This window comes from Silene latifolia, chromosome 1 (genome assembly GCF_048544455.1).
Source record: "Silene latifolia isolate original U9 population chromosome 1, ASM4854445v1, whole genome shotgun sequence".
In the NCBI taxonomy this organism is placed as follows: Eukaryota; Viridiplantae; Streptophyta; class Magnoliopsida; order Caryophyllales; family Caryophyllaceae; genus Silene; species Silene latifolia.
In genome coordinates, this window is record NC_133526.1 from 120,510,888 (window position 1) to 120,523,981 (window position 13,094).

General features: G+C 38.0%; 2 protein-coding genes across 2 annotated transcripts; both read left to right on the forward strand.

The window, feature by feature from the left end:
- Positions 1–7,699: 7,699 nt before the first annotated feature.
- LOC141654751 (uncharacterized) lies at positions 7,700–9,625 on the forward strand. Its single transcript, XM_074461869.1, has one exon. It carries the CDS (start codon positions 7,700–7,702, stop codon positions 9,623–9,625), a length of 1,926 nt encoding a protein of 641 aa, XP_074317970.1.
- Positions 9,626–9,661: 36 nt separating this feature from the next.
- On the forward strand, positions 9,662–10,171 carry LOC141654756 (putative mitochondrial protein AtMg00860). Its single transcript, XM_074461875.1, has one exon. It carries the CDS (start codon positions 9,662–9,664, stop codon positions 10,169–10,171), a length of 510 nt encoding a protein of 169 aa, XP_074317976.1.
- The last annotated feature ends 2,923 nt before the right edge of the window (positions 10,172–13,094 follow it).

Below are 13,094 nucleotides of genomic sequence, written 5' to 3' on the forward strand. Positions count from 1 at the left end.
CATTGTAAGTAGATGTGTTAGTCAAGAATCAAAAACCTGTTTGATAATGAATAACTTTAATCTATACTCTTTATAAGAGATCCTTAGCAATGGTTCATATGAGGTTTTAGAAGCAAATTCATATTTGTCTTTAGTTACGATGTTTTAATGGAGTTTTGAATCAAAAACGAAATGATATCGTATATGAATTGTGGTAAAGAAATAGAACAATATAACAACGGAATAGTGGAAAAAACTTAACATTTATCGTTTTATTAATACTTGTAAACAAGTATAGCATTTACATAGTGACCTCTACCCAACTATGATAAATGATTCCAAGATCCAAATTCATATTAACTTGGGCACGGTGGGGCCGATACATCCCTTATCAATATAACTCGGTGGATTAACTCTTTAATCGATTCTACTTTTAGAACTCTTGGTCGATAATATTACATTAACAATTATCTTTAGCCCAAAACACATCGACAAGGGCACGGTGGGGCCGATACATCCCTTATCAAATACTTTTGTTGAGTTCAATCCAAATTTCGAATAAATGTGTCCATGATCCAAACCCACATTAACTTGGGCACGGTGTGGCCGATACATCCCTTATCAACATGAATTCGGTGGATTAACATTCATCACCCACTTCCCCTACGTAACAAGGTTTGTACCCCGGTGTGGCCGAGTGCACTCCCTCACGAAATAGGTTTTCATGGTTTCTACTATTTGGTAAGGCTAGTCTCAATTGATTGTTTTAGCGAGAGGTCATGTCAATTTATTATCTATCACGTTTTAAGTGAACTAAAGCGGTGAACTACGATAATTCTAATTGACACGGTCGATGAACTCGATAAAATGACAATGCATGTTTAGTTATGGCGATTTAGCAATGCATGTGACATAAAATAAAATGCAAGCATAAAGATAAATAAATCCTAGTATGGCCTTTCCTAAAATAGAAAAACTATTTAACTATTACATATTCGGAAACCAACTCCATTGGTCCCTTGAACTTCGGTTGTGGCACGCATCTCGAGGTAACACCGTCTTTATGTATCGTCATTCTTGAAGAAATCCATCTTGGGAACTCCGGAATGAATAAAATTACATAAAAATTACATAATTCCTATTATACATTTGTAACTAAAATAAAATAAATCTATTAAATTACAAAACGGTGATACGAGATCACAATAAAAATTACAACCGAATCGATATTCCCATACATTTCGGGAAATACCAATTAAAATCTAAGGCCATACTAAGTAAAATTACATAATTCAAAATTACATAAATTAAAATTATGACAATCATAAAGGAAAAATGCAGCATTATAATATGTATGAACATGCTTCATTTTATGCCAAATCGCCTTTAATTTGCCAATATCGTATATTACTTGGTTTTTACGGATTTGCGTGATTTCAACATTTTTAATCACAAAATTACATAAATTCATATTTATGCACTAGTTAATTACCCTAACCACTTAGGACTCAAAATTTAGTCTTCACTAATAAATTGACCATAATTAACTCAAATTACTAAAATTGTTCATAAATAGTCCAAAAATACAAAATAAGCTATTAAACTTCAAATAAATCACAAAATTTCAAATAAATTCAAAATTTGAAATTTAAATTTATGAACATTCTGGAAAAATACCATGACACTCATAATGTTCAAAATCTTTAGGTTAAAAAATTTCGAAAATATTCCGGAAAAACAATGTTGCGGTTTATCGATTTTAATAAAATAATCATAAAAACATGGAAAAATTATTTTCATTAACTTTTCAATTTTAGATCTGAAAAATATAATAAAATGCAACATTAGACGTTTTTCCTAAGTCATAGATTATGTTTTATTAATTTTCCACTAATAATGTCACTATTTATGCTATTTTTCTTCAAAAATTCATAAATCATGCAAAAAGACTTCTTTATAGCCAATTATTTTACACACATCTTGTAAAATTGCATGTGACAACATATTAATTTTCTATGACCAGAGTCGAAATATAACTCATATTAACCTATTTTTCACTTAAATCCAAATTTAATAATGAAAAATTCATTTTTCGAGCATAACAAGTCCAAAAATTATGAAAATTTACAGGTTATCTCAAAATAATATATGTGACAACATATCCAAAAATCAACTTAAAATTCGAAGTATAGCTAATTTTCGACCAAAAATGACATTTTTACTCATAAAATCACATTTAAATGCCATTATTGTAAAATATGAACAATAAAAATCCGAAAAATTAACCAAAATATCCTAAAACATTTTAGGACCAGAAATATTAACATGCATGTAATAATTTCGTGATATATCATAATAACACAAATTTTACAAGTTTTATTTGTTATTCATATAACTCGGAAAAACTTTTAACCAATTTGCATGCAAACAACCGTGGCTCTTGATACCGATTGAAGGAAATGTAGATTCATATACAAATTAACATACTCATATATGTCGAAATTAATTTGTCATAAAATTAAATACGGATTTTATGCATGCAAACAATATAATAAAATAGAGAAGAAATCACCCTTACATTGTAATTTCGGTTCTTATGGGCACAAGTGAGTCCTCCTACTCACTTGTTCTTGAGCTCTCCAAATGGAAGAACAAGGATTCAAGAGTAGAATCCCTCCCAAAAGCATATACCCAAGGAATACAACTTAAAGACTAAAATAATATGATCTAGTATTAAAATTAGTCTTACTTAAAAAATGACACAAAATGTTTTTGTACTCTCACATATTTCGGTTGAGAGAAGAGGAATTTTGTGATTTATTTCTCTAGAAATCTCATAAGATTGTAGAGAGCATTTTATCAATTTTCTTACACTAGAAAATTAGATGGGAAGATTGAATGAATAATCAAAGAGAAAAGCTCACTTCTCTTTTCATGTGGAGTGGCCGAAATTTCCTTGGGTAGAATGCCCAATGCATTTCATTTTTGCTCTTCTCTAAAAGGTAGGTGTGCAAGGCTACTAATTAGATATGATAATTGTGTTTTCCACTCAAGATAAAAAACACAATACATCTCTTACACTCCCTTCTCATTTTCGGGTTTTAGACATAAAATGGAGAATCCATTTTATTTTTGTCATTTGTCAAATTTGTCACATGTGACATGTTACATGACATGTCACAATGTAATGTATTTTTAACATATTAAAAATCAACATACTCATAAAATATGTCATTTACAAAATCGACTAGTAATTCGTAATTACTTGTACCAAAAATGTTTCCAAATTATAAACTACAACATTCTGTATTTATAATAATTTATTCATTCCGATTCAATTGTTTCTGTAAATAATAATTTCATCCAAGTAATAAAATAATTCGATTACTTAGACCGTGTCTTATTTAATCACATTTACAATAAGATACGTAAATTATACTCACAAAATCATCCGTCAATTTTAAGTAATTTAATTAACTCGTATCAGTATACGATTAATTAAATAATCAATTAAGAGTATTTCCCTATAGGTATGACCTAAGGGGATCAACTGATCACCACCGTCGCACGACAGTAATGTCAAACTCTAGTCAGCCAATCATTACCGATATGTGTGGACCAGTTGACTGTAAAATATTACATCCCACATGTATTCTTAAAATGAGATTTAATAATGATATTTAAATCATGTAATCGCACTATTGTTGAGGACACATTTCCCAACAGTACAAACATTTCACAGAACGAGTCACAAGGACTAAAGAACAAGGACAAATGGTTCGCACAAGGACTAAAGAACAACGATTCAATAGGAGTATTGAACAAGGACAAATGGTTCACACATCGAGTCATAAGGATAAATGAAGAAGGACAAATGGTTCACAAAACGAGTCACAAGGACTAAAGATTAAGGAGAAATGGTTTAAACAACGAGTCACATGGACTAAAGAACAAGGACAAATCGTTCAAACAACGAGTCACAAGGACTAATGAACAAGGACAAATATTTCACACAACGAGTCACAAGGACTAAAGAACAGGGACAAATGGTTCACACAAGGACTAAAGAACAAAGATTCACTAGGAGTAATGAACAAGGACAAATGGTTCACACATCGAGTCACAAGGACAAATGAACAAGGACAAATGGTTCACACAACGAGTCACAAGGACCAAAGATTAAGGACAAATGGTTTAAACAACGAGTCACATGGACTAAAGAACAAGGACAAATGGTTCACACAACGAGTCACAAGGACTAATGAACAAGGACAAATATTTCACACAACGAGTCACAAGGACTAAAGAACAAGGACAAATGGTTCACACAAGGACTAAAGAACAACGATTCATTAGGAGTAATGAACAAGGACAAATGGTTCACACATCGAGTCACAAGGATAAATGAACAAGGACAAATGGTTCACACAACGAGTCACAAGGACTAAATGATGCAGGAGCTAGTAACCAGGACAACCAACTATTCCATGGTCAAACAACTCAGGCAACAACAGGCCATAACCACTCCTACCTAGCCACTGATCAGTCTACTTTGCAGGCTCCTAAGTACCAGTACAAGGCAAATCATCAGCTGCCACCATGGCCAGCTGATAAAACACTCATATGAGCATAAAAAAGTCCTAGGGAGCCAGGTCAAATTCTCATTGCAAAGTATTGAAAAACCAATCAAAGCAAGTTGCGGAAAAGGAGAGATTCCAAAAAGTACCTTGCCATTTCTGGACAAACCAAGGAAAAGCTGTGTGTGAGGCTTCTTTAACTTAAGTTTCCATATATCTGAGGGTGCTTGGACACTAAGTCAAGACCAAGGAGACCACTCGTCCTCACATAAGCGGAAAAGCTACAACTACCACGAAAAAGCTTGAAAGGCAACAAAGATGTCATCACACTGATCGTCCCTCTGCAAACTCAATTTGTTTTCACTCTAGTTTACATTTATGATCTTTTGCCGTTGTAATATATTATCTAGACTTTTGTCCTGACTTATGGGACAATCCTGGCCCTTAGATGAACCTTTTATTTCATGTTTAACCTAAAGACAAGGCTTATATAAGGACCCTTGCATCGATCATTAGAGGCAAAATGATTTTATGAATGAAAACCTGAGTTTTACTCTCAATTCAAATCTCTTAATCTTATGTTAGAAACATAGGGTAGAGTCGAGGCTTATTGATACTCGTGCTTGCTTTGTGAGTATTGAATAAGAACCTGGTAATAGGGTGAGAACAGTCCTGTGCTTGCTGTGGATTGTTTAAGCTTTATTGTCTGTTTCAACTCGAGTATTCCTGTGTTAAGCTGTGGTTTTCATGAGTTAAACATCCCAAATTGTTTAGTTAACTTCCTGTGCTTGCTGTGGAAGGTAGTTGAACAATTATATCTCAAATTTACCCCCTTTACTTCACAATTACACCCACACTCACAATCTGTTCCTTTCCTTCTCTGTCAGTTCAGGTTTAGTAATTTATTTAAATTACTTCTGAGTCTCCTAAATTCTTGTAATTTTCACAGAATTGAGTTAAGGTGTCAAGGGTAATCACTGCAAATTTTCATGAATTTAGGATAGAGTGCTCAAATCAAATTTAGAAGTTGGTCCTTTTCCTGCAATTTCACAAGTTGTCAAAATATTGTAAGGGGTGGGTGTTTACACATCAACTTGGTTTATCAGAGCCAGGCTAAACACAATTCCATCTTGTGTTTGTCTTGGGAATTGAGAGAATAGTGAGTTCATCAACCTACCTACATTAAAAACACAAAAAATAACCATGAGTGAAGAGAGACTAGCTGGCACTGAAGCCACAGTTGGAGATCTGGCCAGAAATATGGGTACACTGGTGAATGCTATGCATGCTGTCATGGAAAGAATCCCAAACCTAGACCCCAGGGGGCAACCTGCCAGAGGAAGGGGTAGAGGGAGAGGCTTTGCCATGGGAGGAAGGAGATACCCACGACCAGAAGAAGAATATGGATCAGACTCTGATGAAAGCAACAGGACACAAGAAGAACATCTTGAGCAAACAGACAGGCATATAAAGGTAGATATCCCTGAATTTTCTGGTAGTTTGAACCCTGATGACCTACTAGAATGGATTAGAGATGTTGAAAAAAATTTTGAGTATAAAAATTACGGTTTTTTCCCATGGTACCCTCGAATTTTGGCAGATTACACATGGTACCCCTCATTTTAACTTTATACATATGGTACCCCTGTATTTACGTTTTTCTTTCCCAAAATACCCTTAGCAGACTTTCCGTCATAACGCCGTTAATTTACCTCTAATAAACACTTTACCTCTTGCTTTTACCCATTCCACATTTTATAATTATCCCTAATCTTTATCTTCTTGCTTCTCCATCTTCAAACCTAATCTAACTCATCACTTCTACCACCACCACCCACCAAACCCCCACCACGCACGACCCCCATCGCCCCTACGCCATCAAAAAGGTGTCCTCCTAGAATTGATCGAAATACCCAAACCTAAACCAATTCAATCTCAATCACTCATCACTATTTGCAAACCACCTCTCATTCTTTCCCTATATTCAATCACCCACCAATACCGGCAATACCCAATCACCGTCAGTGGGACCCGCCACCGCCATCGACACCATGATCGGGAGCCGCACGGCCGCACCATCAGTGGGACCCGCCACCGCCATAGACACCATCAGCGGGAGCCGCACCGTCACCCAATCCAGCACCATACTACCACCATCGGTTTGAAGTTCAAGCATGCTTACCAAAACATGTTATTTATCTCTGATTTGAAGAACTTGCTCGAATTTGGTTCTAAATACATGCTTTCAATTGGTTTCTCTGGACTTAAAATCACACAATTTTTGCAAATTAGGTTGTCAATTGGTTTAATTTGTTGAATGCTTCAAAAAATATGGAAAAAAAAAAGATGAATCTGTGATGATTTGAAAATAGGAGGGATTTAGAGGAGTGAATTTTACAGAAAGAGAGGGGGCTGTTACTCCCCGTTTCAATTCCCATGTATATGCCAATTCCTCCTAATTCCCAATACTTTACAAGAATTCTTAGGACCAACTAAAAACCAGAAGAGCAAAAAGCTTTTTGAGTGGTTGTAATACAGTAATGAGTTTTGCTTTTTGGCGCATCTGATGATTGTGGTGCACACCAAATACTGAAGAAGGTGTTTGGTGTAATTATTGATCATGGCAGCCAAGACAATGAACCGGCTGATATTACAATTAGCCTTGGTATTTCATTTGACTGAATTATCTCCTCAAAATCCACAAACTTACTAAGCAAATCTGAAAGTTCTTTTGTTCAAGTAAACCCGTCACAAATTTAATCCATTTCACCAATTTAATCTCCACTCAAATCTCAATTAACCTCACATGGGGACGCGCGCACGACCTCTGCCAGAGCCCCGGTGTCGGCGACTAGTGGTGGTTGTCGGAGTCCGGTGATGGTGGTGTGGTGGTAGGGGTAGAGGGGATGAGTGAGATTAAGCTTGAAGATGTAAAGCAATAAGATGAAGATTAGGGATTATAAAATGTATTATGGGTAAAAGAAGGAGGTAAAGTGTTCATTAGATGTAAATAAACTAACGGTGTTATGACGGAAACTTTGTTAAGGGTATTTTGGGAAAGAAAGAAGTAAATATAGGGGTACCATATGTACAAACTTAAAATGAGGGGTACCATGTGTAATCTGCCAAAGTTCGAGGGTACCATGGGAAATTTCCGTAAAAATTATAATGATGCTAAGGCTTGTAAAGTTGCAGTCTTGAAATTGAAAGGTTATGCTTCACTGTGGCATGAAAATCTTAAGCATCAAAGGTTAAAGGAGGGTAAGGATCCTCTTAGGTATTGGTCCAAACTTAAAAAGAAAATGTTGGCTAAGTTTGTCACCAAAGACTATACTCAGGATTTATTCATCAAACTGTCTAACCTTAAACAGAAAGAGAAAACTGTTGAAGCCTATTTAAGAGAATTTGAGCAATTAACACTTCAATGTGAAATCAATGAAAAACCTGAACAAAGAATTGCTAGGTTCTTAGAGGGTCTTGACAAAAATATTGCTGCAGAGGTTAGAATGCAACCTTTATGGTCTTATGATGATGTGGTTAACCTATCACTAAGAGTGGAGAAAATGGGAAAAACCAAACCAGTTGCAACCAGACCCAAACCTGTTTTCAGACCTTATTTTGATGTCAAAATCAATGACCCACCCAAAACAACCCCCCAACCCACTGTGGATAAGGGGAAGGCACCCATGAACCCCAAAATCAACCCACCCTTATCCAGAGACAAGATTAAGTGCTTCCAGTGCCAGGGATTTGGCCATTTCAGGAAGGATTGTCCTTCTGCTAGGACACTCACTGCAATAGAGGTTGCAGAATGGGAAAGGGAAGGTTCGGTAGAGTATGAGGAGGATGAGGCTCTTGTTTTAGAGGAAGTGGAGTCTGAGAAAGAAGCCAGTCCAGACCAGATTGTTGCTCATCCTGATACAGGGCACAGTTTGTTCCTGTGGAGGGTCATGCACTCTCAACAAGCCCCCTTAGAAGCTGACCAGAGATCTATGATATTCAGGAGTAGGTGTACTGTCCAGGGAAGAGTTTGTAACCTCATTATTGATGGGGGTAGCTGCACAAATGTTGCCTCCACCACCATGGTTAGCAAGCTGGGCTTACCAACACAAGAACACCCTAACCCTTACAAATTGAGATGGCTAAGTAAGGATTCAGGGGTGAGAGTTGACAAGCAGTGCATTATTTCCTTCTCCATTGGGAAAATGTACAAAGATGAAGTGTTGTGTGATGTGGTACCCATGGATGCCTGTCACCTGTTACTTGGGAGACCTTGGGAATATGACAGGAATACCACACACCAAGGGAAGGACAATGTCTATATATTCAAACATCAAGGCAAGAAGGTAACCCTGACCCCATTGCCACCAAACCAGAGGGACTATGGCAGTCCTATTGTCCCAGAAGAAATGAGTGGTGTGTTGTTCTTATCTGAGGCAGCAATGATTAAGGAGATCAGGCAAGAACAGCCAATTCTGATGCTGTTATCCAGGGAAGTAAACCAAGAAGAGAACACTGTTGTGCCCACAGCTGTTGCCCCTTTGATTCAAAGGTTCCAGGAAGTGTTCCCAGATGAGCTGCCTAGTGGATTACCTCCATTAAGGGGCATTGAACACCACATTGATCTTGTTCCTGGTTCAGTGCTCCCAAACAAACCAGCTTACAGGAGTGATCCAAATGCTACAAAGGAGTTGCAACATCAGATTGAGGAGCTAATGACAAAGGGATTTGTGAGGGAATCTCTTAGTCCTTGTGCAGTCCCTGCACTCCTAGTACCAAAAAAAGATGGCACCTGGAGGATGTGCACAGATAGCAGAGCTATAAACAACATCACAGTCAAGTATAGGTTCCCAATCCCCAGATTAGATGATATGCTTGATGAGTTGAGTGGTGCCAGCATATTTTCTAAGATTGATCTAAGGCAAGGATACCATCAAGTGAGGATTAGGGAAGGGGATGAATGGAAGACTGCTTTCAAAACAAAACATGGCCTGTATGAGTGGCTTGTAATGCCTTTTGATCACAAATGCACCCAGTACCTTCATGAGATTAATGACCAAGTGCTTTGAGGCCATGTCTAGGCAAGTTTGCTGTTGTCTACTTTGATGACATACTGGTGTATAGCAAGAGCAAGGGAGAACATCTTAAACATCCGGAAGTGGTGTTTAAAATCCTCGGAGAGCGTAAAGTCGTATGGCAAGCTGGAGAAATGCACCTTTATGGTTGAGGAAGTTGCATTCCTGGGTTACCTGATATCAGGAAGGGGCATTTCTGTTGACCAAGAGAAAATTGCAGCAATGCAATCTTGGCCAACCCCTACTACAGTCACTGAAGTAAGGAGTTTTCATGGGTTAGCATCCTTCTACAGGAGATTTATCAAGAACTTCAGCACAGTGGTGGCACCCATCACTGAATGTATGAGGAAAGGGGAGTTTCAATGGACTGAACAAGCTCAACAGTCCTTTGAAAAGATCAAGCAACTCATGTGTAACACTCCTATCCTAAAGCTACCTGATTTTGATCAGCTATTTGAAGTGGAATGTGATGCTAGTGGGGTAGGAATTGGTGCAGTACTGATTCAAAGTCAGAAGCCTGTGGCATATTTCAGTGAGTAGTTAAATGGGGCCAAACTGAAATATTCCACCTATGATAAAGAGTTCTATGCAATCATCAGAGCCTTGATGCATTGGAATCATTACCTTAAACCTAAGCCATTTGTACTACACTCTGATCATGAAGCCTTGAAGTACATCAATGGCCAGCACAAGTTAAATTTCAGGCATGCCAAATGGGTGGAGTTCTTGCAGTCCTTTACCTTTTCCAGCAAATACAAGGAAGGCAAGAAAAATGTGGTGGCAGATGCATTGTCAAGAAGGCATTCCTTGCTTTCAGTTATGTCCAACAGGGTTCTTGGGTTTGAATTCATGAAAGAATTGTATAAGGAAGATCCTGACTTCTCAGAAGAGTGGATTACTCAGACTGAAGGGCATAAGAACCAAGGAAGCAAATATCTACTACAGGAAGGTTTCCTATTCCAGGGCAACAAGCTATGTGTTCCAAGGGGGTCTTACAGAGATCTCTTGATCAGGGAAGTCCACTCAGGGGGAATGGGAGGGCACTTTGGTGTCCAAAAGACCTTGGAGATATTACAGGACCAATTTTATTGGCCAAGAATGATGGGTGATGTTCAGATTATCCTCAGAAGGTGCTCAAAATGCCAGCTCTCCAAGAGTTCTTTCCAACCTGGTCCATACACTCCCCTACCAGTGCCAAACAAACCATGGGAAGACTTAAGCATGGACTTCATTGTGGCCCTGCCAAGAACACAGAGAGGGAAGGATTCTGTAATGGTTGTGGTGGACAAGTTCAGTAAGATGGCTCACTTTGTAGCTTGCAAAAAGACAGAGGATGCAGCAAGTGTTGCTGAGCTATTCTTGAAGGAGATTGTGAGACTCCATGGAGTTCCAAAAACCATTGTATCAGACAGGGATACAAAATTCATGGGATATTTTTGGAAGACTCTATGGAAGTTGCTTAAAACCAAGCTCTTGTTCAGCACCTCTCACCACCCACAGACAGATGGCCAAACTGAGGTCACTAACAGAACATTGGGAAGGATTTTAAGGTGTCTTGTCAGCAAGAGCCTAAAAGATTGGGACCTAAAGCTAGTAGCAGCAGAGTTTGCATTCAACAGAGCACCATCAACTGCAACTGGGCACAGTCCATTTGAGGTAGTCTATGGGGTCAACCCACTTATGCCCCTGGATTTATCTTCTGTACCCAAGGAAAACATCAACCTGGATGCCAAGAAAAGAGCTGAACAATTACTGAAACTACATGAGACAGTGAAAAGGCAGATTGAAAGAGCAAATGAGCAATACCAGAAACATCTTAAGGTGTCTAAGGGGAAGAAAGAATTTGAACCAGGAGATCTAGTATGGATACATCTGAGGAAGGAAAGGTTTCCAAAGAAAAAGGAAAAATAAACTCATGCCAAGATCAGATGGTCCATTTGAAGTTGTTGAAAAGATTGGGCCAAATGCATACAAGATTGATCTGCCAGGTGACTATGGGGTGCATGGGACTTTTAATGTGGGTGATCTCAGTCCATACTATGAAGATTCAGGAGATGAGGAGGTTACAGGCTTGAGGACAAGCCCTGTTCAACCAGGAGGGGTTGATGTAGGAGCTAGTAACCAGGACAACCAACTATTCCATGGTCAAACAACTCGAGGCAACAACAGCCATAACCACTCCTACCTAGCCACCGATCGGTCTACTTTGCAGGGCTCCTAAGTACCAGTACAAGGCAAATCATCAGCTGCCACCATGACCAGCTGATAAAACACTCATATGAGCATCAAAAAGTCCTAGGGAGCCAGGTCAAATTCTCATTGCAAAGTGTTGAAAAACCAGTATGAAAGCAAGTTGCAGGAAAGGAGAGATTCCAAAAAGTACCTTGCCATTTCTGGACAAACCAAGGAAAAGCTGTGTGTGAGGCTTCTTTAACTTAAGTTTCCATATATCAGAGGGTGCTTGGACACTAAGTCAAGACCAAGGAGACCACTCGTCCTCACATAAGTAGGAAAAGCTACAACTACCACAGAAAAGCTTGAAAGGCAACAAAGATGTCACTGTCACCTGACTGTCCTCTGCAAACTCAATTTGTTTTCACTCTAGTTTACATTTATGATCTTTTTGCCGTTGTAATATATTATCTAGACTTTTGTCCTGACTTATGGGACAATCCTGGCCCTTAGATGAACCTTTTATTTCATGTTTAACCTAAAGACAAGGCTTATATAAGGACCCTTGCATCGATCACAGAGGCAAATGATTTTTATGAATGAAAACCTGAGTTTTACTCTCAATTCAAATCTCTTAATCTTATGTTAGAAACATAGGGTAGAGTCAGGCTTATTGATACTCTGTGCTTGCTGTGAGTATTGAATAAGAACCTGGTAATAGGGTGAGAACAGTCCTGTGCTTGCTGTGGATTGTTTAAGCTTTATTGTCTGTTTCAACTCGAGTATTCCTGTGTTAAGCTGTGGTTTTCTTGAGTTAAACATCCCAAATTGTTTAGTTAACTTCCTGTGCTTGCTGTGGAAGGTAGTTGAACAATTATATCTCAAATTTACCCCCTTTACTTCACAATTACACCCACACTATCAGTCTGTTCCTTCTCTGTCAGTTCAGGTTTAGTAATTTATTTAAATTACTTCTGAGTCTCCTAAATTCTTGTAATTTTCACAGAATTGAGTTAAGGTGTCAAGGGTAATCACTGCAAATTTTCATGAATTTAGGAGTCCAATAGAGTACTCAAATCAAATTTAGAAGTTGGTCCTTTTCCTGCAATTTCACAAGTTGTCAAAATATTGTAAGGGGTGGGTGTTTACACATCACTAAAGATTAAGGAGAAATGGTTTAAACAACGAGTCACATGGACTAAAGAACAAGGACAAATGGTTCACACAACGAGTTACAAGGACTAATGAACAAGGACAAATATTTCACACAACGAGTCACAAGGACTAAAGA

What these genes read in the sequence shown, in the direction of transcription:
- LOC141654751 (XM_074461869.1), top strand. Translation starts at nt 7,700, where the DNA reads ATGGGAAATTTCCGTAAAAATTATAATGATGCTAAGGCTTGTAAAGTT.
- LOC141654756 (XM_074461875.1), top strand. Translation starts at nt 9,662, where the DNA reads ATGACATACTGGTGTATAGCAAGAGCAAGGGAGAACATCTTAAACATC.